Here is a 26848-nt window from a genome sequence, read left to right on the forward strand (position 1 = left end):
ATACCTAGGATGTCCCTCAGACACACTGAAAAGGAGGGCTGGGCCTTGCCATTCTCTCCAAGAGCTTTGTCTGCAAATCAGGAAATGTGACTTTTGGCTCCAGAGCTGATAACAAACTAGTTATGTAACTTGGCCAAATCACCTGACTGCTCTGGGATGCTGGTCCCACATATGTGAAAAGATGTGTTTGGACCAGATGATTCCTTCTGAATTTTTCATCCTGTCATTTCCCTCTCGGCTCCTCATGGGTCATGAGAGGCTACAGAAAAAAGGAGCAAGCTCATGGCCTGAATGACAGCCTCACTGTGGCTCCCTGATGGCTGTCCTTGCCCAAGAATAAATACATCAGTATTCATTGGACAGGAAGGATGAAGCAAAATATATTCTCATTTTGGCCTACACTGTTAGACTTAGCCCCAGAAACCATGGACTGGAGTTGATGTTCTGGTTAAGAAGTATCTGTGGCTACAAATGTGAGGGAAACCTATTTTAGAGATAACCATGAAACAAATTCTGAGTAGGATCTCACGGTCTGCGGAGTGCTACGTATGCAGACCTTCCCTTTAGCTTTCTCCTATTTTGCAGTCAGAAAAATTTCCATTCTCCCCAAATTTATTAAATCTGATTTACTGGTCCCCAAAGTGTTTAAAGTAGATTTGTAAAACAGTGTATGTCTAACGGAAGAAAAATTACCTTTTTTCATGCTATGCCTTTATTGGCAAAGGCTATTGTGGATGGTAGACTTATGTTCTTTTCGGAAAACCTTCTGAGAAACATTGTCAATGTAATAATGATGATTTGAGTTCAACTGCAAATTATTTTCTCTTTCTGGGAAATGAATAAAGTAATTCCATAGAGCCTTTACATTTATTTTTGGATGTTATGGCAGATTTAACCTAAACTCATGGGATTCTGAGCCCCCTGGGAAAGGCATTAGATCTTACAGGTTAGAATGGTACCATGGAGAATGTCTGTGCTGAAGGATTCACAGGTAGCCAGGTATCCTGAAAGTTTGTGTGCATGATACACAGATAACATTAGCATACTCATAAGAAAGGCTCTGGCCAAATGTGCTCATTTGAGTTAAACTCTAGATACTTGGGATATCCAGTACAATAACACATGGGAATGGGGTGGGGGATGAGAATTCAAATGACAGGTCCTTGTGCCAGACACATTCAGAAAGTTAAGTGACCAAGGACTGAGATGTGTCTCAAGCATGTTTCGCATTATTTGGTTCCAGAATAGCAACAAGCGCCGGGTGCAGCTAGGGTTTCTCAGGCTGGATTTAACGTGCTTCATAAGCCCCAGATCCTTTCCTGGGTTCAATTTCTATAACATGGATGTCTTCTAGACTCCTTGCTACTGAAAGTTTGGTCCATGAACCTCATGGAATCAGATTCTGCATTTCACAAGACTCCCAGGTGATTTGCATGCACACTTATGTTTGGGAAGGGTTGGTCCGCATGACATGAACATCACTTTCCAATACCTCAGGAGCATCTCTGCTAGAAACCGTTTTTCTGTTAGAGGCCAGAAAACAAATAAAATAGCTCCTGCATGAAGAACTAAAAAGAGACTTTTTATAACTGGAGAGGAAAGAAAGAAAGCTAAATTAAGTTTCAATGTTGGTGATCATTTGTGACTCACTGCCACAGTTAAACTGCAGTGGAGAAAGATTTTGTGTGTGTGTTTTCTAAGACATCGGAGTGATTTCTGGAAATGTTTTCTCTAAGAAGGCTCATGTGATATTTGTGTTTACTTGTGTTGCCCTATCCTATGGTGCACAAATCCTTGACAGGAAAGGTTTTAGTTAGTTGTCCTCTTTCTTTCTTTTTTGAACAAAAATGAAAAAAAAAGGAAGAGGTTGTTTAAAATGGCTGAATCATGTAAACGTGATTTAGGCTGACTACATAAAGAAACAGTACAACTAGCTGGAAAGGGGAAAACCTAGTCTTTCGACCAGTGGATTATTTACACGATGTTAAAATAGGAATATCGATTTGGGTTTTCTTTTCTTTTAATCCTGGTTTGAGTGGCTTATCTGGTGTTGTGTCAAAAACAGGTCAAAGTTTTTGGAACTGGCTGGAATGTGCTGAAGGGCAACTTGGGAAAGGGGCAGGGCTCAGTCATTCCTGGGAGTATCTGATGGACACCAAGGACGCTGTTAAACTAGGGCCTTATCTGAAAAGAGGCAAAAGGGTCATCCCAGTGGCAACTGATGGGCCCTTTTAATTCTCAGACACTATACATAGGTATAGAAAGTTTGGTCAGGACAAACAAATCCAATTTTAGTGAATTGAATGAAATTATAAATATAGAATCCAGTGTTTTCTACAGCCTCCCTTCCCCCACACGTTTAATTACTGAATCATGCCCACTTTCTATAAAGACATTCACCAGGAAACACTTCGAGAACCCATGTGGGACATATTTCAGTTTGAGTTTAGTTCCAAGGTAACTTTCATTTCTCACTTTTTGTAAATGAATTTGCAGGTATTTGTTCACAAAGTGTAAAGTGTTTCCCAGCATGTTCAATGATTTCCTTGAATACCCCATGAGAGCTAAATTCAGTTTTCCTGTTATTAGCATTTACACTTTCTCCTTCTTTTACATGGTCTGTGCTCATATTCAATTTTCCCTTCCAAACCACCACAACTTCTATTAGAAACAGAGAGGAACATACATCTTAACAGAAATGTAGTATATAACATGAACTACGGGTTTTCATTTTTCATGTGAAATTTACAAAACATAGTTAAGAAAATAACCTACCCCCTATTTAATCTGGTCATCTGTTTTCTAAATATGGATTTCTCTGTTTAAGATTTTGAGTTTTCTGGCCAGGCATGGTGGCTCACGCCTGTAATCTCAGCACTTTGGGAGGCTGAGGCAGGCAGGTCACAAGGTCAGGAGATCGAGACCATCCTGGCCAGCATGGTGAAACCCCAACTCTACTAAAAAATACAAAAATTAGCTGGATGTGGTACATGCCTGTAATCCCAGCTACTTGGGAGGCTGAGGCAGGAGAATCCCTTGAACCTGGGAAGCAAAGATTGCAGTGAGCCAAGATTGCGCCACTGCACTCCAGCCTGGCAACAGAGCAAGACTCTGTCTCAAAAAAAAAAAAAAAAAAAAAGATTTTGAGTTTTCTTAGTAGATGCCATGATAGGCAGAGAAATGTAGCAACAGCCTAATGGGGTTGGAGCTTTCTGGCTACAAAGCACTTCACCAGTCTCAGAGGCGAAGAACTTTGGGTCTTCCTACTTCTGATGATTCAGTTCCACCACGTTCTAATAAGTATTGTGAATTTATTCAAAATTTTAGTATAGTCAAAAATTTTAAGATTATTTGAGGTAAACACAGCATGAGAGTCGACTTGCAATCAGGTGTTCTGATGTGGCACTCTGATTACTGTCAAACCCCATGCCATTCTGTCCGTATAGCTCCTTGTTCACTTACCTACAGTCAAACACCCTGGCACCCACTCCCATGTGTGCCTCAGAAATGCAATGCAGAACATTTGGCCAAACTTCCCTTTTGAAAACCAAATATCACCTTCAGTTCACCAATTTTCTACTGAGATGTGTGTGGGTGTTTTTCCTTTGAAAAGTTAAAGCATTAATCAAGGCCAGTTGGAAATATTTCATGATTGAAATGAAAGTAGAATGGCTCAAGGAAAAAAAAATTAGCATTCAGAAGAACAGAAAGCAGGATAAATTGATTCCAGCAGTGTTTTTCAAGCCTTTCTGATGGCATCCCACAGAAAAAGAGACAATTTACATGATAATGCAATACTTACTACCTACAATGCCCTCTGATGCCTTATATCCATTTCATTTTTTAAACAAATGCTGACTGATACATTGACTTAATTTTGAGACATTCTAACTGGATCTCACTATTCAATGGATTGTGAGTCATGGCTTGAAATACACTGGATAGGCCGGGCGCGGTGGCTCAAGCCTGTAATCCCAGCACTTTGGGAGGCCGAGGTGGGTGGATCACGAGGTCAAGAGATCGAGACCATCCTGGTTAACATGGTGAAACCCCGTCTCTACTAAAAATACAAAACATTAGCTGGGCATGGTGGCACGCGCCTGTAATCCCAGCTACTCAGGAGGCTGAGGCAGGAGAATTGCCTGAACCCAGGAGGCGGAGGTTGCGGTGAGCCGAGATCGCGCCATTGCACTCCAGCCTGGGTAACGAGCGAAACTCCGTCCCAAAAAAAAAAAAAAAAAAAAAAAAGAAATACACTGGATAAGAGGTTACAATTTTGAGACTGTCAGACCTGAGATGTCATGGAACACTGCCTGCTTTTTCTATTGCTTTAGGATAATTACTTCTCAATCACAGTTACCTCTTCTTTTTTGAAGGTAGGCTTGTCTTCTTGAAACTTTTCTCTTTTAGCTCCCTTTTCTTCTCCCTTTTTATTTTCAAGAATGGTAAGGTCATACAAGTAAAAGAAAACCTTTCTAATTGACAAGAGTGAGAGGGTGCTCGGATCGCCTTGCGAGTGCGCGGGATGGCTTCTCTTCTGTCTCAGCGCTCACAGCACAGTGGTTCTAAACAGCAAGGTGGGATATTTTCTTCCCACCCCAACATCTTGTGTGCCTGCCATTGTGCTCACTGAAATCTAGCATGGTGTGGCACTCCTTGTGTATGTTTACAAACCTCATGTGTGATTTGGTGCACGCTGCTCATGAGCTCAACTATAGCTGTGTTGACGAGCCTCTTGTATAGAAGCAGGAGTTAAAAGACAACTTCAGTGCATTGCAGACTTAGTGACAGAGAATTTGCTCTGGAGAGGTGAATGTGCAAGCATCTCTTTTTTTCTTTTTTTCAGGGATGGTGGTGGTGTGGTGTTTATTAGGTACAGTGCTTCTAATGCAGCCTTGCAGACAGTAAAAACATCTTTCTCAAAGCTTACAAACATTTCCCCCCTACTATTTCCACCCTTCCTCAAGCCACGTGAATTTATGTCACCTGGGTAATAAAGAACAATATGTATGCTCTTAATTACCAGTCAGTTATAAATTGATACTACCCTAAATTAATGGCTTTCTGCAAGTCTACATTAAGCTGAGGTCTACATGTTGGCAAATCAGGGTTTTGACTTTTTTTTTTAAGGAAAGGTTCCATCCACTTCCTTTCCCTTCTTTATTACCAGTTAATTTCCAGGGGTTTGTTTTGCCTTCTTAAGATGAAATGTCTGACCATTATACTTCATGTCTATTTCCCACCCCAGCTTTTATATTTTTGTATTCAATGTCAAACCCATGAGTGAGGTAAGGAGTTACAGGCCTCTTGCCTCATGCAGACCTATGGATAGAGGAAAGATATTTAAAAGAATGATTTTAGATGCAGGCGTAGAATCAGAAACCAACACAGCACCACCACATTTATCGTCTTTAGATTAATTCTTTTTTTTTTTTTTTTTTGGAATTCATAAAAATCAAGCACAGAGCAATGAATTTCTCTCTGTCTTTTGGACAGCCAAATTTACTGGCTGTCCCAGTAAATTTGGTTGATTGAATATTCAGCCATCAATCAATTGCTGCATGCTTGCGTATTGCTATGGCCTGAAAAAATGAATAGCTTGCCAAATGACCAAGCACGTGCGCTATATGCATGTGGCCTCAGTCCCAAATTGGATGTGCATTACATTTCTCACAAGTCACAGGCATCACACATATGGTGCAAAATGTTTACTGTACCTGTTTCTTTGGGACAGCTGTCTGAAGTTTATCTTCTTGCACTTTCTTTTCATTTACCCATTTCCCTTCTATTTTCACTTTTACCTTTTCCCCTTTTATCTTTGTCTCTTGTGTGGCATTTTTTTTCTCTTCTAGCTGCTGGTTACGTTTCTGCTCTTCTATCTTAGCTTTCTCTTCCTCCTCTGCCCTGGCCCTCTGCCTCTCCTCTGCTGCCCTTTTCTCTTCCTCCTTTACCCTCTGCCTCTCCTCTGCTGCCCTTTTCTCTTCCTCCTTTACCCTCTGCCTCTCCTCTGCTGCCCTTTTCTCTTCCTCTCTCATCCTTTCCCTCTCCTCTTCTCTCCTTTCTCTTTCTTGGGCAGCTGCTTTTTCTTCTGCTTCAATTCTTGCACGTTCATCTGCTATCTTTTTGTCTTGCTCAGCTTTAATTCTTTCTCTTTCTTCTGCTTCCAACCTTACCGTCTCTGCCTCAGCTCTTTCCCTGTCTTCCTCTTCTACCTTTTCATGACGGGGACTCTCATCTGAACCTTGTTCCCTCTCCTCCTCTGGCTGAGGCTCTTCTGAACTGACCTGCCCATTTTTTAATGACATTACCACCGTTTCCTCCTGGCTTTCAGTTGTTTTCTCTTCTACCATCACCTCTACCTGATTTTCTCCAGTGCTCCCTCGCTTTGATTTCTCTTCCTCCTCCTCCTCCTTTTCCTTGTCGTCCTTCTTGTTTTCATCAGCATCCCTCCAATCATTCTTCTGGTAGGACTTGGTGATTGTTTCTGATTCCTCTATCTCGTATCTTTCTTGGCGACTTTCACTTTTTTCTTCCTTCTCTGCGGTTTCATTTTCTGCTGTGTCATTTTGCATTCTTCTGCTTGGGAGCGACAGACTTGCATCTGTTATTGTTGGGTCAAACTCCTTCTGCCGCTCCAGAGCCTCCTGAAGGCGTTTTTGGCGTCTTTCCTCTCGCCGAGCCAGGCGCTCCAGGAATGCGGCCTCATCATCCCCTTCCACTTGAGTGTTTGTGGTGGTTGTCTTGGCCTCCTCGTTGGGCACACTGTACGACAGAAAGAACACCACCAAAGACAGCTTGTTCATTCATCAGTCAGCAGCATCCATACGGCCTGTGCCACCCAGGACTACAGCAGGTGCCAAGCTCGTCCATATCCCCAGCCCATTACCATTTTAGTACATGCCTGCCTGGCTTTCAGCTGACAGCATGTGCTAGCCTTTCTCTGGGCACTGGAGTCTACTCAACATGCCAGAAGTGGCTTGGGTATGAAATGTCCCCTGGAAGCAGCTTTCAAACAAAAATGGACAAGCCCTAGTGTTTCGATACCTCAGCACCCCTCACTTTTTGAGTTGGATAATTCCGAGGTGTGTGTTCCACACTGGATCTCAGAGTTTCCCAGTGGAGTGAAGCTCCAGACACCCACAGTGGTGACGTGCTTGGTAATACAAACTTTATTTGGTGGACTTCCCTTTTCTGTCTCACCTTCCCACAGCCCCACCAGCGTTTCCTAGGATCACCTTACAAATAAATACTAGCAGTCAGATCTTTGTTTCTGGCTGCTTCTTGGGGAATTCAAACTTAAGGACCAAACTGAAATAATAAGTGAATTCGTTTGGTGTCAGGTAGTATTCTCACATGTCATTCGGTCATCTAGAATTCCTGATCTGGATTGGAGGGTCCCAAGGCACTTTGAGAGGAAGAAAATGTACATGACAGTGTTGAGATTCCACACTCATGCCAATGACCCCAAGGGAAGAGACATCTAAGTGTCCCTTGCAATTCCTGTTCCTCCTCCCATAGTCAGGGGTAGTGATTACCACTCAAGGATTAAATTTCCACCTTCTCCTTTCTTTGTACCTAGTTGGGGCCATGCGACCAATAACTTCCAATGAAATGTAAACAGAAATGTCCAGCCAAGGCAATGAACAAACAGAGGTGCATTCTCTGTCTTCTCTCTGTCTGCTGGTAGATCAGTGAGAGCCAAGCCCTAGGTTTTGAGAGTCACAAGACAAAAGAAGACAGGTACCTGGTTCCACCTACTAGACAGAAATATGCATAATGTAAGTGTTACTGCACTAAACTTAAAATTGGGGGGCACTAATCTTTATAGCAGCCAGCATTACCCCAATGAATGTTTACACAGTCTACCTTCTTTGTCAAGATTTCCATGAATAAAGGGCTTCTTGTCTATCTTTTCTACAGTGGACAAAGGGCAGTTACATTTGACATTTATTTTACAAAGAAAAGAAAATCTCTAAAAATTAAACTGTTGTCCATCACCTCCCTCGCTGTTGCAGGACGCTGGACACTGTCCAAGTCGGGGGTGTTGGTTCCTACTTGTAGGAAACACCCAGTCATGTGATACCAGAACTGTGACCAGAGTTGGAAGAATTTGTCTTGCAGTGTTTAGAAACTCCATCAAATTTCATAGTTCAGACCAAACTTGGCCCTTTTGAAGTTCAAGTTCACTTAATTTTGGAAAAACACATTTCATATTTAACGATAAAAAATGGCAGAGTAAAAACTAGCTTTAAAACTTTCTTGGCTTTTACTTTTGCTACAGGATACTGCCTCCATGAATTAGACATGTGAAGATTAAATGTCCCTACAAATGCAAAAAATTTATAATTTAAGGGGAAGTCTCTAGAGAGGGCATTTGGATCAACTGAATTCTAATAATTTTTAAAAGGCACCAAAATTCCAAAGTGCTAGCCAGATTAAAGTCTTCTTATGCTTAAAAAAAAAAAAAAAAAACCAAACTGTATTGAACATTTCTTTGCCTATTTATAAATCATGACAATAATCATCAGTAAATATCAAGTGCCAGTTAAGAGTTATTTGGCCCCAAGACTAACTATTCTTCTTGTGGCTAATATGTCAGAGATAAATCACATATTCTCAGGCCTCAATATGCTTTTCTAAAAAAAAAAAAAAAAAAGAATTTGAATTCAATCAATACCATGAAATAATGAATAATAGCCAAATATGAGAAGAGAAGGACAAGGAGAAGCAAGATTTTAAAAGCAAGAAAACTACGGACCACCGGTAACTTTCTAAGCCCCTGTTGACCGTTGACCACCCATTAATAACCAAGGTTCAGGAAAGGCATCAAAATGCCATTTTTAAAACTCCTCTTTATATTCTTTCTCTCTCAGCTTGAAAATAGAAAAGGTAGGGAATGACTATGTTGCCCCCCAGTGTTAAGCATCTGGTAACAGTGAAAATTTCTTGAGTGCTTAGTATGTGTAAGACACTCTGCATTTTACATGCAGTGTTACTTAGTTTAAGTTTGGCAGAATTTTTAGGAGAAAGGTATAATTTTTATTTCCATTTAAGTGAAGACATCAGTTAGTGAAAGGTCAAGTTGGAGTCAAAGTCAGTTAGTGAACCCTAGAGATCGTACCTATTTCCCCTTTGCTCTACTTACTCCCCAGTTAGAGCTACTTTCCAAGGGAAAAGGTCACCAATATCTGTGCTGCCTGCCAACATTTTCAAGACTGCTTTCAGAAACCTTCTAATACAGCCTCTCATACTTGGGTTAAGGAGGCCAGGCCCCATTCCCTTCAGCATTTTGTAAATAGACTGAATTAAATAAAATAAAACAATCTAAAACCAAAACCACATGTGAGATCTTATATAGTGTATCCATTATAATCAGTCCATGGTTTTAAATTGAAATTATTTTCTCCATTTTCCTCCTCAAATATCCTCATCTTTTTTAGACCTTGGGGCACATAAATGACAATATAAATGACATATACTAACCATTAGCATAATGAACTGTGTGACCTTATTTCTGCTGCAAAAGCCCTTTTTAAAGAAGTTGAGCCTATTAGTCATTTTCAACAACCCTGATTTCGACCAGGACCAGAGTGAGAAAAAATGTAACAGCAAACTCATTAAGTGTGTTTGAATAATCACATTAAATTAAGCAGAATTTTGTATCTTGTTGAATATTATGGTGATCAAAGACTATTGATTCGGGCTGCATATTAGAAAAAAGACATCTGCAATTCATACCCACTTAAAAAATTCATGTGGTATCTGCTAATGGTAGGCATGGAGGACTCTATTAAACTAACACATCTTCAGTTCCAAACAGATAGCACTATCCTATAGAATAAATGTAAATACTTCTCCTTATTTAAAGATATAACCCACCAGAAAACAATGTAGATTCCTTAGAGAAGTAAAAGTAGAACTTACATTTGATCCAGCAATCACACTACTGGGTATCTACCCAGAGGAAAAGAAGTCATTATATGAAAAAGATACTTGCACACACATGTTTATAGAAGCAGAATTTGCAATTGCAAAAATATGGAAGCAGCCTAAATGCCCATCAACCAACAAGTACGTAAAGAAAATGTGATATATATCTATATCTATATTCCATGTTGTGTGTATGTATATATATACATATATACATCATATATACATACGCACACACAAACTGCGTAACAATGCATGTAAAATGTATACACACACACACACAACATGGAATATTATTCAGCCATAAAAAGGAGCAAAATAAAGGAATTCACAGAAACGTGGATAGAGTTGGAGACTATTATTTAGGTGAAGTAACTCAGGAATGGAAAACCAAAACCAAACATCGTATGCTCTCACTTATAAGTAGGAGCTAAGTTATGGGGATGCAAAGCTATAAAAACAATAAAATGGACTCTGGGGACTCAGGGAGAAAGGTAGGGGGGGCGTGAGGGATAAAATACTACACAGTGAGGATGGTGTACACTGCTCGGGTGATGAGTGCACTAAAATATCAGAAATCACTATTATTATCTATGTAACCAAAACCCCACCTGTTCCCCCAAAACTACTGAAATTACAAAAAAATTAAACATATAAATGTAAAGATATAGCCCACATACTTATTAAATTAAGCAAATATTAGATTGTAAGATGAAATAAAAGCCTTCAACTGGGGTATGTTTATGAGATGGGAATGGGGTGGAGAGAGAACAGTATGTCCTAATGTCTAAACCAGATTTCCTATCCAATCAGATTCGTTGCCTAAAACACCACAAAATAATTAAACAAGTTAGATTGACCGAAAAAGGTTGAGTTGGGCTGAGAAAGGAATGCTTTGCTTGACAAATTCCACTCAACAGACAGGCTAAGACACAAGTTAGAAATTCCCTATCGCAAAGAGGACAGTACCTGTTCTGGGCATTCACCTCCACCTGGTCGGTCACCTGTCCCAAGGATTCTTCCTCCTGCTTCTGCCGCAGCCGTTCCTGCCGGGCTCGGCGGCGCCGTTCCCGGGCAGCCTCCTCTTCATCATCGTCGTTCCTCTGGTAGGCAATTCTGCAACATTACAAAGACAAACATCTTGAGTATGCCACCTGCCAAACGTCATCACCAACTTCTTGGCAGGAACAGCCCTGAGCCCTTTTCTGAATTTGACTGCTTAATGAATCACATTATTCTAAAAGGATGGTCCTGTTCCTTAAGTTTAGAGACCTCGTGAACTAGTTTTCAGACTTTTAGCTATTTGAAAAGCATTAATCCAATAGCTACGGAAGATAATTTGCAATGATCAAATAACAACTAAAACATTCTGCACAAAAGCAAGTTGCCTTTGGAAATTACGGGTTAGCATTTCTTTTATTTTTGGAGATGGAGTCTTGCTCTGTCACCCAGGTTGGAGGGTAGTGATCTCGGCTCACTGCAACCTACTCCTCCCAGGGTCAAACGATTCTCCTACCTCAGCCTCCCAAGCAGCTGGGATTACAGGTGCATGCCACCATGCCCAGCTGCTTTTTGTATTTTTCGTAGAGATGGGGGTTTCACCATGCTGGCCAGGCTGGTCTTGAACTTCTGACCTCGTGATCCACCCACCTCGGCCTCCCAAAATGCTGGGATTACAGGTGTAAGCCTCTGCGCCCGGCCTTGGGTTAGCATTTCTTTACAAAGGTGATTATCAGTATGTAAGATTTAGAAGAAGAGACCCAAAGTATTGAACCAAAAATAATCAAAATGCTTACTTAACAAGATCTAGCATGTTGCATGAGTTACTTGTGTAGACACTGTCATGAAGATCAGAAAAGAATCAAGTTACACTACCAAACCAGGACTTTGGTGTTAATAAGCCAAAATTATTAAATTTAATTACAAAAATATACTAATTATTAAAATTAAATATATTAAATAATAACTATTATTAAAATTGGGAGAGGAATATCTTCTTTGCTTGGATTTTGTTTTTCTCCCCAGTTCCTTTTCACTGGAGAGAGAAGGTGTTACTGACAATGGGTAGGATGCTTCGGAGTCAGTGCATTTTGAAGGGGTGACAGCTCCCTTTAAAGCCCCCCTCTTCTGCTCTAAAACATGCTTTAGTATCATACCACCCACATGCTGGGCACAACACAATGGCCCACAGCTGTTTATTTAGATAGATGTCTATAGGCTGAGGCAGACAGAAGAGACACAGAGGACTTCACATGTGTATACCTTATTTGGCACTTTTTTTGAGACAGAGTCTCACTTTGTCACCCAGGCCAGAGTGCAGTGGTGTGATCACAGCTCACGCAGCCTTGACCTCCTAAGCTCAAGCAATTCTCCCACCTCAGCCTCCTGAGTAGCTGGGACTACAGGTGCACACACCACCACACCCAGCTAACTTTTGTACTTTTCTTTTTAAGATATGGGGTTTCACTATGTTGCTTAGGCTAGTCTTGAGCTCTTGAACTCTACTTAGCTTTTGTAGTCATCTAAAGTGAATGCCTATTTGAGGAGATTACAAATCAATATCACTATGCTAGATATGTTTCTCTTAAGACTTATTTCCAAATAAAGAATTGGAGCTGGGGAACTGCAGAAGCTCATACTCAAGAGGAAATAGCTATTTTGACACCTTTGATGAGATACAGAGTGCCAAGAAAGCATGGGTGCTGGCTTGAAGGGTCAGTGGGTTGGTGAGGATATGGGGCTGCATTGTGTAGCAAGCTGCTTTTTGTATTAGAGAGTTGCAGTGTTTTTGTTACAATGTTACTTACATGTCTACAAAATAGAAATCCAGATATGTAAACATTTCATACTAATAACTCTTTTTAAAATTGTGGTAAGAACACTTAACATGAAACCCACCCTGTGGCCTATTTTAAAGTGTACAATACAGTATTGTTAATTATAGGCGCACTGTTGTGTGGCACTTCTCTAGAACATGTTTATGATTCTTGTATCATTGCAAAGCCAAAATAATTTGCAAATTAAAATAAAACAGTAGAACTATACCACGTATACCATACATGAACCTAATATAACTGAAGATGGTTTGCTCATGTTGGAGTTATAAATTAGGCATTATTAGGCTTAGACTTAGTACTTTATTTCATCTGTGTCATCTTTTGACTTCAATAATAAGAATGTTATGAATGTTTTCCACTGAAGTATCTCACAAAAAACAGGATTAAGGATTCCAAAGGTTGGTTGGTTTCTTCTTTGCTACTTGAAAAAATCTGACTTCATATTTACAAAAATCTGCTTATGTGCAATCCTCAAAAGCCAATACAAATAAAGTGTCACTAATTCTATAAAATGGGCTAGTTTATTCTACAAATATAGAGGGGGCAGTGGGATATAGTTGATAATGGATTACTAGATCATGATTCAGAAAACTTGGGTTTTAGAACTGGTCTCTTACTAATTTACAGCCCTTTGATTAACCTGAGTTAAATATTCTTGTGTGTGACAATCAAATGAAATAATAGGTATGTCATGACAAAGCATTCTACACTGCAGTATCTTCCTGTTATTAGGAAAGTTCAGTTAAGGAGCTGCTTTTGGGGAAAGATGAGTTCAATTTTAGACTTGTTGAATTTGAGGTGACAACATGACATGATTTGAATGTTCCTTTCTAATTCAATCACATTGTAGTTTGCAGTAGAAAGCCCTTCCCAGTGGTTTGGCTTTACCCTTCAGATTCTTGGCTTAATATTCCTTTGGCTTCTTTCTTCGGAGACAGCTTTAACCACAACAGGGAGAATCAATCCTTAATAACTGCTTCCCAAACTAATCAAACAGAAAGTCTCAATTTGCTTTTCTACATCTCTGGATCAGCCATGAGGTCATGCCTGTTACCTGGGGCCTTCTTCGAAGACAAGCAAAAGGCATAAAATTCCATATGGGGGCCAGGCGCGGTGGCTCACGCCTGTAATCCCAGCTCTTTGGGAGGCCAAGGCGGGTGGATCACGAGGTCAAGAGATCGAGACCATCCTGGTCAACATGGTGAAACCCCGTCTCTACTAAAAATACAAAAAAAATCACCTGGGCATGGTGGTGCATGCTTGTAATCCCAGCTACTCAGGAGGTTGAGGCAGGAGAATTGCCTGAACCCAGGAGGCAGAGGTTGCAGTGAGCCGAGATCGCGCCATTGCACTCCAGCCTGGGTGACAAGAGCGAAACTCCGTCTCAAAAAAAAAAAAAAAATGCCATATGGGACATCCCTATTGATACAGTTAGGCTTTGTGTCCAAACCCAAATCCCATCTTGCATTGTAATCCCCAGGTGTCAGGTGTTGAGGGAGGAATGTGATGGGAGCTGATTAGATCATGGGAGGGGGGTTCCCTCACGCTGTGCTCATGATAGTGAGTTCTCATGAGATCTGATGGTTTTATAAGTGTTTGGCAAGTTCCTCCTTCCCCCACTCTTCCCTCTCCTGCCGCCTTGTAAAGACAGTGCCTGCTTCCCCTTCCTTCATGATTATTAAGTTTCCTGAGGCTTCCCCAGCCATGTGGAAACTGTGTCAATTAAACCTCTTTTCTTTATAAATTACCCAGTCTTGGGCAGTTCTTTATAGCAGTGTGAGAACAAACTAAGACACCTATCCTGAAAACAAAACTCCTCTAAGCCCTTAATGGAATATAACCATAAGGCCTTTAAGTTCCCACTATTTTGATAAGTTACCATCTTTCACCTTTCACCTACCCACTGGGCGTCATGGCTGGATATTGCTGGCTGTTTGCTCTGACGTGAACTAGCTTTGCCACATAGGCCACATCACGTGTAATCTCTCTTCATGTTTGATTTCTCATTGGAGGAGTAACCTGAACAACTGATCATTTCCACTGTCTCTTCTAACTCTTCTTGCTTGGTACAGCTTAAAGTTTACAGGCAACCACTCTCCATTGGGAGCCCCTTTTCTAGTGTACACAGCTACTAGTGTCTATTAGCCTCTTTTCACATGGCTATAAAGAACTGCCCAAGACTGGGGAACTTATAAAGGCAAGAGATTTGACTCATAGTTCAGCATGGCTGGGGAGGGCTCAGGAAACTTACAATCATGGCAAAAGGGAAGTAGATACTTCTTTACTAGATGGCAGGAGAAGCGCCAAGCAAAGGAGGAACAGCCCCTTATAAAACTATCAGATCTTGTGAGAACTTGCTATCATGAAACAGCATGGGCGAAACTGCACCCATGATTGAATTACCTCCACCTGGTCTCTCCCTTGACACGTGGAGATTACGGGGATTACAATTCAAGATGAGATTTGGGTGGGGACACAAAGCCTAACCATAGCACAGGGAAAAATTTCTAAGGATCTTTTTATGACCATAATAAAAAAAAAAAAAACCAGATTAAAATTGTTTACAAAGTTAAGAACAAAAAAACTAAAATGGTTTCATGGAATTTTCAATCATAACATGTCCAGTTGCTGGTTCAAGAATATATCAGCTGGCTCTATAGGTAAAATTGTGTCCGTGCCAAATGACTTGATAGGAATGGAAATTCCTCAACTGTGAGGCTCCCTACAGTAGCCTTCAGCATGCAAAGCAGAGTCATTTCTTAGCTTTTGGGCCTCCCTCATGGTGACTTTCCCATCCCACTAACTCTACAGGTTTATTATTTTTTCTTCCAAAATTGAAAAAAAAACCCTCAATTGTTCATTCTTTTGGATTTTAAAAGGAACTCTCACATATTATTTTTTTTAAACCAGATAATTCAAAATATATAAAAGAGAAAGTAAAGCCCACTCCCTAGGATCATACCACCCAGATTTGAACACGATGAATATGTGATGTATTCTACCATTTTCCCATGCATGCACAGATATTTTCCTTTTTAATAAAATAGGATGTCATACATATCACTTCATAAACCATTACTTTAATTTACCTTGCTTATGACTATTTTTAACATTAGCAAAATATAACTTCAATTGCAACACAGTATGCCACTAGGTGTACATACACATAATAATTACATGGATCTACTATGATTTAACTAATTTTCTACTGAGGCACATTTAAGATTGCTTTCAACTTTATATCTTCTTATAAACAATGCTACCAAGGACATTATTATAGACTCACTTTAATCACTTGTTCAATTATTTACTTAAAACTTTTCAGAAGTTAGAATTTCTGAGTTTAATTTCTGAATTTAGGAGTATGCTCATTTTAAAGGCTTTTGATACTCAAAGACAAATTGTCAACTTAACACCAGTAATGTACGAAAGCAGATTTCACCATAAAGCAGAATTTGTACAAAAGACAAGTACACAGGATCCTTATTATATCCAAATGATAGCATAAGCTCTGCTTCATGCTTCAGTGAAAGACAAAAATGTTGACATTTCTGATTTTCCACACGCCAGATTTAAATGTATTTGAAATGCTGCTGACTAGTAAAAATCATACCTAACCAACCGCTGGGTTGTAATAAAAGCATAATAATCCATTTGTTCCTTCTGTGAGAATTCAGCAGATGCCAGTATTAACCTGTCTGCCAAAGCCCACTGATGTTCCCAGATGACTCAGAAGCAGTGTGGGATCCTGAAGTTTATCTGAATCATCTGAGGATGATTGAATTATGTTTAATAAAGTTTAAATCAAATGTGTTTTTTTGGGACCTATTTTTTTTTTTAAATCTGGTAAGCCACAAATGATCTATAAAGCAATTCTCTGTGAAATAAAATGTTCATTTGACCAGAATCCATGAACTTCCCACCTATGCTGGTTGGAAGAGGGTTTATTGTGGAGTATTCTATTACTTGGAAACTGCTTTTGCTCATCTTTTGGCACAAACACTTGGAGAAAGGTACAATCGACCTTTCTGCAGCAAGGTCCGTTGACAGCAACATGGCTCATTGGACATTTGGGAGAAAGAGAAATGATCTGTGTGTGTGTGTGTGTGTGTGTGTGTTGTGGGTGGTTGCACACACTAATGAATAAATGCAAAGAATTTTAAAAGTCCATAATAAACCTATGATGTTATTTGATTGCGTCAGTAGTATGAAAAAGTAGAGAGGATTGGCTTTTTTTCTATTCCTGGAACCATTGCTTAAAGGCCCTGGTGTTACAAGATAAGAAAAAAAAAAAACACATATGCAATGGGAAAGCTCTCTTCTAATGCTGTGGCTTTTACACCAAAGATATTTTAGGTCTTTAACACCAGGACCTGCTGCCCCAGTGTATTTAAGTAACAAGATAACCATGTTATAGTCTGCAGCTTTTAGATAGGAAGTTCGAATAAATTAAAGCCTTACAGACATGGCAAATGAGGAGATCATGGAGGTGTGATTACATCTGGATGGGCCAGGGTCTAAATATATGCCAGACGAGAGACAGAGGAACTTGTGGACGCTTCCTTAGCAAGACACTGGAGCAAGGCACGAGTTGTCCTCTTGCTCCAGTGTCCCCCACCCCAGCTTCCCTATCAAATATTTCTCAAAACTTCTGCAACACTGGCAAAATTCTTATTATCCTCTCATCTATAGTGAAGATCGTCTTGTTTGACTTTTATCCCGTGTTCCCCGTAGTATAAAGAATGTTGCTTTTATTCCCTTCATTTTGTCTTTTCTCCATTTTGGTATCTTCTGGTTTGAGATTATAGGACATCATCCTTAAAGATTCAAGTGAAATCGTGGCAATAGTATTTTATTAACAAAACAAGATCTCTTCTCAGGAAGCCATGTTTAAAAATTACACCAGGAAAAAAATAATAGACATTTTTATGGGGAGGGGGCTGATTTTACTACATGTTTAAGAGCATTCAAGACTCAGAAAGAATGAAAAAGAACAGTTTAAGTCTATAGTGAGTACAAATATGTATTTATTTCATGTTGATAATCTCAGTACTGCTCTGAGTAATTACCTAAATAACCAAATAGTTAATCAAGTTTGGATTTGCATCTTGCAATTATTTTTTACATACATGGTAACTATATTTTGCCATGTAAATATTTTAATAATATATTTGAGGACTTGTCAAAGTCAGTTCACTAGGCATACCTTTATTTTCATAATTTATGTAATAGGATACCATAGTTTAACCATTCTATAGATAGAAATTTTGGGTTCCAGTTTTTCCCCTATTGCATACAATGCATGTATTTCTCTAGGGTAGATATTGAGAAGTGAAGTTGTATGTGTTCGTTTAAATTTAAAATTTAAAAGATCAGATCAAACTGCCCTGCACAGCAGTTGATGTTTTTTGTTTTTTGTTTTGAGACAGAGTCTCACCGGAGTGCAGTGGTGCAATCTCAGCTCACTGCAAACTCCACCTCATGGGTTCAAGCGATTCTTGTGTCTCAACCTCCTGAGTAGCTGGAATTACAGGCTCCCGACACTATGCCCAGCTAATGTTTGTATTTTTAGAAGAGACGGGGTTTCACCATGTTGGCCAGGCTGGTCTCGAATTCCTGACCTCAGGTGATCCTGATCTCAGGTGATGCCTCGGTCTCCCAAAGTGCTGGAATTACAGGCGTGAGCTACCATGCCTGACTACAACAGTTAATTAAAACAAATTTACATTCCCATGCTTTGTCATTTCAAATACCCAAGTTGGATCAACATAAACTAAGACAGTCCACTGCTAACTGATAAGATTAAAGATGTAGTCTTCCACATCTTGTATTATAATGGTTTCTAACATTTTAAGAATGAGGATCCTTTTAAAATATTAAGAAAAAATAAGATCTTATGACAATTGCTTATGTTTTTGTTATTTGTTGAAATGTTTTATAAAATATCTATAAATTCAATAAAGCATAAAAAGGAATCTGTATTTTATAAACCAGTGCATGTATGCTTATTTGAAAAACAGTCTTTCATACATGAGACAACTATTTAGCAGACAGTAAATACTTGGTGTGGACATGAATTCGGGGATCTCTCAAAATCTTCACCACTAGAGAACCATTGTTGTATTGAAAGAGATTACGAGAATATCAGTGGATAGACTTTAACTTGTCACCTTCAGACTTTTTTGTGTTCTTCAATATTCCCGGTGCTTGATAAGCACACACACATACACAGACACAGATGAAGACACACAGGTTAAGTGAAAAAAGCCTCAGAGAAACAAAAGGCTCAAGGTACTATAGTGAAGCCCAGTTAGAAAAGACTTAAAGAGGACTTCATTGAGATCAAAGTTTCCAAGTCTGGTTTCCTTGTTTCTGCCACATTCCTATATTTTGAAAAAGGACTCTGCACCTAAAATTCCAACAGATCAAATAAATTTCACCATCTGACAAGAAGTTCACTATTTATGAATTCATAGTAACTGACTGGCCAGTAGACAGTTGACCGGACCCCAAGATCAGCTCTAATCTTTCTGCATTCCACTGTCTGTTCACTTTTATAAAAGGTCGATGGAGATTTCAGGCTGGTAACTGAGATACTCAATCCAGAACACTATCCTGTCCCCAGCTTTCTGCAGCTGTATACTCCCCACGAAGGCCACAATCCGAAGAAGAATGCCCGGGGCTCACAGCCTCAAAGAACGATGACTTCTTAGTCAATTACTTTTATTCAATTCCCATCATTACTGGCTCTGCCAATGGCATTGTCTAAACCTGGGTCTTAATATGGAATCCAACTTAAAAAGTTAAAACCTCATGTAGGTTAGAAACATGCTTATCAGCTATTTGGAGGCAAAATGACTCACACATACTTTCATTTTTCTTTTTCATGTACCAAAACCCCCAGGGATTTTATCTTATAGTAGGAAATGCAAGCAGATTCTCCAAACATATCCAAGTAGCTCTATAAACTGCTCAAACATTCTTAGCAAAATCTCAGACGAACTGCGATCAGGAGGGAAAATCCTGAGCTACCGAGATGAGTCATATTTGCCCTGCAGATTTACCGTATGTTTGAAAGTTAAAAGAAGTTTATAGAAACATTCCAGGCTCTTAAATATGATTTTGTTTATACATGGTGTCTGCAAAATGTTGTGGTTTCATGTAATTCACATAAAATCCAACTCTGAATTTTTTTCCTTGGAGTCCTTAAAATACAGGCATTAACAGTTATGCTGGAGAAAAAAAATCAAATCAAGAAAATAAAAATACTTTTCACTTCAGAATATGTTTAGACTTAACTAGTAAGTAGTCTGTAGTCAGTTGGTCTGTTAGTAATGAATATAGGAGACTGAAGGAAAGTCCCCTTGATTTAGAAGAAAAAAAAATTTGGGTGGAAATGTGCTGTATTATTTCATTGTGGGGTTCATTGCTGGATCAGTGTTGTGCCTTTTCCCGGGGTGAAAGCACACAAGGGGATATATTACTTGAAAGAAAATTACCCAGGAAACAAAGCATTTCCCACCTCATTTATTCCCATTCTCCCACCCCATCTCCCTATACACAGACATATTTGAGAGTCACCAAAGTCTGCATCCCAACCATACTTGGATCTTAATAATAAAACACTGTGTCCTTGCAAGGTTTACTGTTGTGATGTCTGTTGTCACTACCAGCCCAACATTTGCTTTATACAATGGTGACATCCCCTAATTGTATGAGTTTCTATAATTATAGACCATAACAGAGGAAATATGCTGCAGAAAAGAGTAGACAATGACAAAAAATCCTCTGCTTGTGTCTGCACATACCATAGCAGCCTGGTTCTCAGCATCATTATGACTGGAACATCCTGTCCAACAAATAGATCAGGTCTGATTGGTCTTGAATGGTTAGAAGACACCCAGGACGTACTGAGAGTTCTGATTCTGACTCTGAATTATAAAAGGACAGTTCTTAGAATGGTCCTGTTCCAGGACAGGCAGATCCCCAAGCTTAGAGGCTCATTTCTGAATCCATGCACATACTCACAGAACATTTTTAAATGATGGACTCTAATTGTTTGGGTTTATTTCAAGCTAAAAAGGCTTTTATCATGACTTATATTGTACCTACAAATGACTATATAGTACATGACTACTTTATTTTATTATTATTATTTTAATTTATTTACTTATTTATTGAGACAAGGTCTCCTCTGTAACCCAGGCTGGAGTACACTGGCGCAATCTTGGCTCACTGCAGCCTCGGCCTCCTGGGTTCAAATAATCCGCGCACCTCAGCCTCCCCAGTAGCTGGGACCACAGGTATGCGCCACCACACCTGGCTAATTTTTACATTTTTTGCAGAGACAGGGTCTCTCCATGTTGTCCAGGCTTGTCTTGAAGTCCTGAGCTCAAGCACTCTGCCCACCTCAGCCTCCCAAAGTGCTGGGTTACAGGCGTGAGCCACCATGCCCAACTGTGTACACGACTACTGTAAAGAATAATCAGACACACAATCATGTGCCTACTACCCAATTTAAACAACACCAGTTGTTAGGGATCCTTATGTGCCCCTTTGTAATGCCATTACTATCTCCTTTTATTTATTTATTTATTTTTGAGGCAGAGTCTTACTCTGTCACCAGGCTGGAGTACAGTGGCGAGATCTTGGCTCACTACAACCTCCACCTCCCTGGTTCAAGCGATTCTCCTGCTTCAGCCTCCTGAGTAGCTGGGACTACAGGTGCGCACCACCACACCCAGCTCATTTTTGCATTTTTAGTAGAGACTGAGTTTCACCATGTTGGTCAGGATGGTCTTGAGCTCTTGATCTCATGATCTGCCTACCTTGGCCTCCCAAAGTGCTGGGAACCTGTCTTGAGCTCTTGATCTCATGATCTGCCTACCTTGGCCTCCCAAAGTGCTGGGAACCTCTCTCTTTTTAGCTTGCTCCAAATATGCACTAACCTGAATTTTAGGATCTCTGAATTATTCTCTTACTTTTCTTTGTAGTTTTACCAGCATGGTATGCATCCCTAAACAATGTATTTTTCAGTGTTGCCTTTAAAAAAACTATACTTGACAATACTGTATGCATTCTGTGATTCTTTCATTCGACATTATGTTTTTGAGATTCATCTATATTTATATTAATAGCTGTAGTTTATAACAACAAATGAAGCACCACCTTTTCTAAACATTTCTTGAGATTATAATTTGTATGGGATACATGTTTAACTTCTTTTTCAGTTAGTGCCATTTTCTTTTAAAATGTCGAAGGCCAGGCGCGATGGCTCATGCCTATAATCCAGCACTTTGTGAGGCTGAGGAGGTTGGATCATCTGAGGTCAGGAGTTCGAGACCAGCCTGATCAACATGGTGAAACCCCATCTCTACTAAAAGTACAAAAAAAATTGGCTAGCGTGTGGTGGCACACGCCTGTAATTCCAGCTACTTGGGAGGCTGAGGCAGGAGAATCGCTTGAACCCCGCAGGTGGAGGTTGTAGTGAGCCAAGACTGTGCCATTGCACTCCAGCCTGGGCAATAAGAACATAGCTCCGTCTAAAAAAAGTTGTTTTTTTTTTTTTAAATAAATATGAACCTCAGTGAACTTAGGCTTTTAAAAAATGTTGTCAGTCAAAAGTAAAATTTGAATTGGAGCTGTTCTTTGGCTGCTATTATCTATCAAAAGACAATCTTGCTTTAATACATAGTAGATGTGTATAATAAACCTTGGGCTTAGTCATTTAAAAAAAAATACACATTAGGAAACAACTCAGACCTAGGTGTTAATGACTAGTAGCACTATATTTTTCCAGCAGCTCTTTCTCTTGCATAGAGGTCTAGATCTGGATATACAACTGAATCACACCTGCTCCAGAGCAGGATGTAGGGAGATTTCCACATTTCTACCGGCTGAGTTGGATGCAATGATATTTGACCAAAGGTATATAAACAGGCACATTATTTTCATATCCAAAGACAATTCCTAGAAAGAGAAATTTCCATTGCCATCTTCAAATGTAAAAAATATGAACTCCTTTTAGATGAGTCTTATATTTTGAGTGATCTAGAAGTTCAAGCCTCACCCCCAAATCTGAAATGTTCGCATGTAGTCCATAATCTCATGTGATTGAGCTTCCAATTATGATACCGCTATCACAACGGTAAACATCTCCCAAAAGACATAAAGCGATTGGAAAATGAAAGCAAGATGTCCTTAGGTGGACACGATAAGGCTGTGAGTAATTAAAGGGGATCCCTGCAAGGGAAAGTAGTATTGCAGACATGCCAACGGAAACGGTACAGGGCATGTGGATGTTGCTAAATCAAGTCACATATCTTGTGTCAGCTGAGTGAATTCTCAGCATCCTCTCTAGACAGGCTCTGCTTAATGTGGGGAAATTTATGGGTAATGGATTTTCATAACAGGCCTTTTATGATCTTTCCTTCCCCTGAAAGTGCCCTCTGGAGCTTTTCTGCTTCCACTTTCATTTTTCTTAATTGGAAAAAGATTTACTATTCATTTCCTCCTTCCCAGGGCTCCTTTCACTCGAGTGGCATTGCCTCCCATCTTGTTTCTCCATCTTGTACCCCTCATCTCTTCTTCATAGACAGAAAACTGTAATATATGATAGATCTGACACTGGGACGTTGTTGCTGGCTCTGCTAGTGAAGAAGTCACTGCCATTCTAATAAGAATGGGGTGAACCCCACCCGCCTGACTCTAGAGGTCCTGTACATACCTATCTAACATCCAGTTGGTTCATACCCCCACTCCATGTGCTAGCATTGGAGAGCTTTGCATACAAGTGGCAGAGAGCAGAAAGACAAACCTTGAGTGGAGACAGGAAATGGGAAACAAAGGGCCAAATCCTGGATGTTTGGCCCACTGGAGAGAATATTTATTCTTGCAGGGGACTTGGCAGCCAACCACCGCTCATGGGTCCCATCTCACTACTGTTGAGAAAGGAAGTCAAGGAGTCTGCTCTGCTCTTGGTAGATCATCTTCCTAAATCAGTGGAAACCTTACTTAAGACACAGCCTGCTCAATGTGGATGGAGAAAAGCAAACACTCGTTTGTTGTGATTTGGTAAAAAGCCAGCCTGACCAAACCAAACCAGGGTAGCATCTTCTATGCTTAAAGACTCCTTTTGAGTTAATAGAAGACCCCTATAAAAATGTGAATGTTTTAACAGCAAGAATAATGTTAAATAACTAAGCACCCACATTTATGTGTGCAATTGAGTTAGAATCACCAACAGCTTAAGACTCAGAGAACCAGGACTCCGAGAGAGGGAGCATAGGCATTAGAAACATTCTTGGACGGCTGTTAAATGATTTGAGGGTTCTTGTCTGTCCTGGAACAGATTTCTATCCCAAAAAGGTAATTCTATCCTAATCTATTGGCTAGGTTAGATTACTAACCAATCAGGCTTATGCTGTCTGCTCACTAGATCACCAATGTAATCACTAATTCCTTAAACTTGTTACCTCATATAGGAGGAACTGCTTCACTAGTGGAAATTGCTGACTTGACTTGAAAGTCTGGGCCAGGCGCGGTGGCTCACGCCTGTAATCCCAGCACTTTGGGAGGCTGAGGCGGGCGGATCATGATGTCAAGAGATCAAGACCATTCTGGCCAACATGGTGAAACCCCGTCTCCACTAAAAATACAAAAACTAGCTGGGCGCGGTGGCGTGTGCCTGTAGTCCCAGCTACTCGGGAGGCTGAGGCAGGAGAATTGCTTGAACCTGGGAGGCGGAGGTTGCAGTGAGCCGAGATTGTGCCACTGCAGTCCAGCATAGCGCCTGGCAACAGAGTGAGACTCTGTCTCAGAAAAAAAAAAAAAAAAAAGAAAAGAAAATCCTATTTCTGAATTACAAATAACAAAGTTACAGCACTGGCACTAGCTGGTTACTAGCCAGTGCTGTAACTTTGTCAGCTGTAATTCAGAAATATGGGTTGCTAATCTTGTATACATTCCTCTCCCTGACGGATCCACGTGGAACCTACCTAGACTTGGAGGCAAGGACAGTTCAATTCACGTGAGACATCAGAGTGGTGAGCTCTGGGCAGCAAGGGGGATGCATGAATGCTAGGTTCCAGGGAGGAGGCATGGGGGCCTAGGTTCCAGGAGGAGGTGGCAAACCATCATTCAGAACCATCTACCAGATACCAAGGTGGAGTCTGAACTTGCGGTAGTGGGATGCTGATAGGTAATGCTTGCTGCTATAACCTGGAAACTGACACCCAGGTAGCTGCAATTAGCACATCCATTCAACAGATATTTATTGAACATTTACTCCATTGAAGCCACCGAGGGCAGGAACTAAGATGAATTAAACCCCTGAGAGGAGTTCATAATCTGTAGGGAAGTTAAGACCTGTTAAGAATGTGATAATAGATAGAATGTGTTAAATATTACAGAAGACTTACAGATAAAGTGATTTAAAGTTTAGAGGAGGAAGAAGGCAGTTCCAACTAAGGGATCAGAGAAGGCTTCATGGAGAAAGTGGTATTTGAGCTGGCTCTTTTTGGGATGGCTAGGATTGGGAGCTGAGGGAATGAAAGAGAACCTCTCCACATACATAAAGCTCAAACAGCAAGGTTGCAAATTCAGGAAATATGGTTATGGAAAAGCACACAATTCCATCTGGCTAGGGCTTGGAAGGCATGAAGGGCATTAGTGAGGCGCCAGTCATGCTTGGCACATACAGAAAGATGGCTTTAAATAACTGAGAAGAGCAGACCAATCATTTAACAAAGGATTAGCTCCTTCCAAAGGCTGTGCCCTGTGGAAGGCAGCTCTTGAAGGGCAGCACACATGAGGATTTTCTAGTTTCAGTCTCCACTGCAGGTGTTTCAACTCACTCTGCAGCTTTCCCCAAGAAATAAAAGAAATTAGGGCCAGCTACCCAATATCAAGGACCCCATCCGTCTTAGCTGCAGGAGGAGACGTCTGTTCAGCAAGTCCTACAATCATTTAGAACAGGAGCACCATGGAGGACCACTCAAGAGCCATAAGCTGTGACTTTCCATTTTTCAGAGTGGAATTTCTGTCCTTTTTCATTCTTGTTACCTTCTCCACTGCCTTGCACTCACTTTGCCCACCCCGTGTTAAACTGGATTTTCACTTATTCTGCTTCTATTCAGAGCCCAGCTGAAACCCACTGCTTGTGGTAACATACTGAGTGTCTAGGACGAGAGATTAATGAAACTAGAGGAATTTTGAGATTATTTCGAATTCAAGCTTTCCATTTTGTACTTGGTAACCTGGGGTCTAAGAGGTAAAGTGACTCATACAAGGAATTACAAAATCAGGATTGACCCAGGTCTTCAAGTTCCTATGCCTGTTTTCTTTCTACAATAGAAAGCTTTCTTAGGATGCCCTGGAGATGAACAAAGAGCTTCAGTCATCTGAGCCAGGGATTGGCAAACTATGACCTGCAGGCCAAAGCCAGCTCACTCTGTTTTTGCAAATAAAGTTTTATGGGAATACAACCACACCTCTATGTCTATGGCTGTTTTGCACTTCAGTGCCGGGGCTGAGTTATTATGACAGAAGCTGCATGGCTCACAAAATATATACTATCTGACCCTTCACAAAAAAGTTTGCTGATCCATGATCTAAGTCGATGGTTTCTAAATGTCTTTTCATAGTATACTATATAATCAATTTTAAAAATTAAGCATGCACCAACACTGATATATATATTTATGTATACTACACATTTATACATATATGTGTACTCATTTAATTATAAATTAGATACATGTATTATTTAAATGTTTACAGATATTACAAAACGCAATGAACAGAAATTTAAAAGGATAGAATAATGAAACAAAGGTATATTTAAAGTAATGTTACATTTAATTTGTTAATGTTCGTAAAACTTTATTTTTGAAAAATCTTGGCTGAACGCATTGTAATCAATAATTTGAAGGTCTGGCTCTAAGTTCAGTTTACTTTGGTATCTCGCTTTAAATGACAGTCAGAGCTTAATTTTTTTAATCCCCAAAGATATGCAAAGAAACACATCGTGGCTTGGCAGGCTGGAGCACAGTGCTAATACATTAAATTTGCCCCACTAACCA

At 40.1% G+C, this 26848-nt stretch overlaps 1 protein-coding gene across 12 annotated transcripts in view; it reads right to left on the minus strand.

Annotated features, from left to right (window-relative positions):
• The window catches only part of CALD1 (caldesmon 1), a 212570-nt gene that overhangs the window by 35602 nt on the left and 150120 nt on the right, over positions 1-26848 (minus strand). For 9 of the 12 annotated variants that reach the window (XR_005200964.1, XR_001826475.2, XR_005200962.1 and 6 more), the window contains 3 exons: positions 10900-11046; positions 5718-6762; positions 4361-4426 (listed from right to left, as the gene is read on the minus strand). Coding sequence is in view for 6 of the 12 variants with exons in the window: in XM_017532611.2 (XP_017388100.1) it covers positions 4361-4426; positions 5718-6762; positions 10900-11046 (1258 nt within the window). In the remaining 6 variants the exon portion in view is untranslated. The remainder of the gene's footprint in view (positions 1-4360; positions 4427-5717; positions 6763-10899; positions 11047-26848) is intronic. The other 3 variants (XM_017532612.2, XM_037739978.1, XR_005200965.1) reach the window with 2 other exon arrangements.

Source organism: Cebus imitator, unplaced genomic scaffold (genome assembly GCF_001604975.1).
Source record: "Cebus imitator isolate Cc_AM_T3 unplaced genomic scaffold, Cebus_imitator-1.0 Scaffold77, whole genome shotgun sequence".
Classification (NCBI taxonomy): Eukaryota; Metazoa; Chordata; class Mammalia; order Primates; family Cebidae; genus Cebus; species Cebus imitator.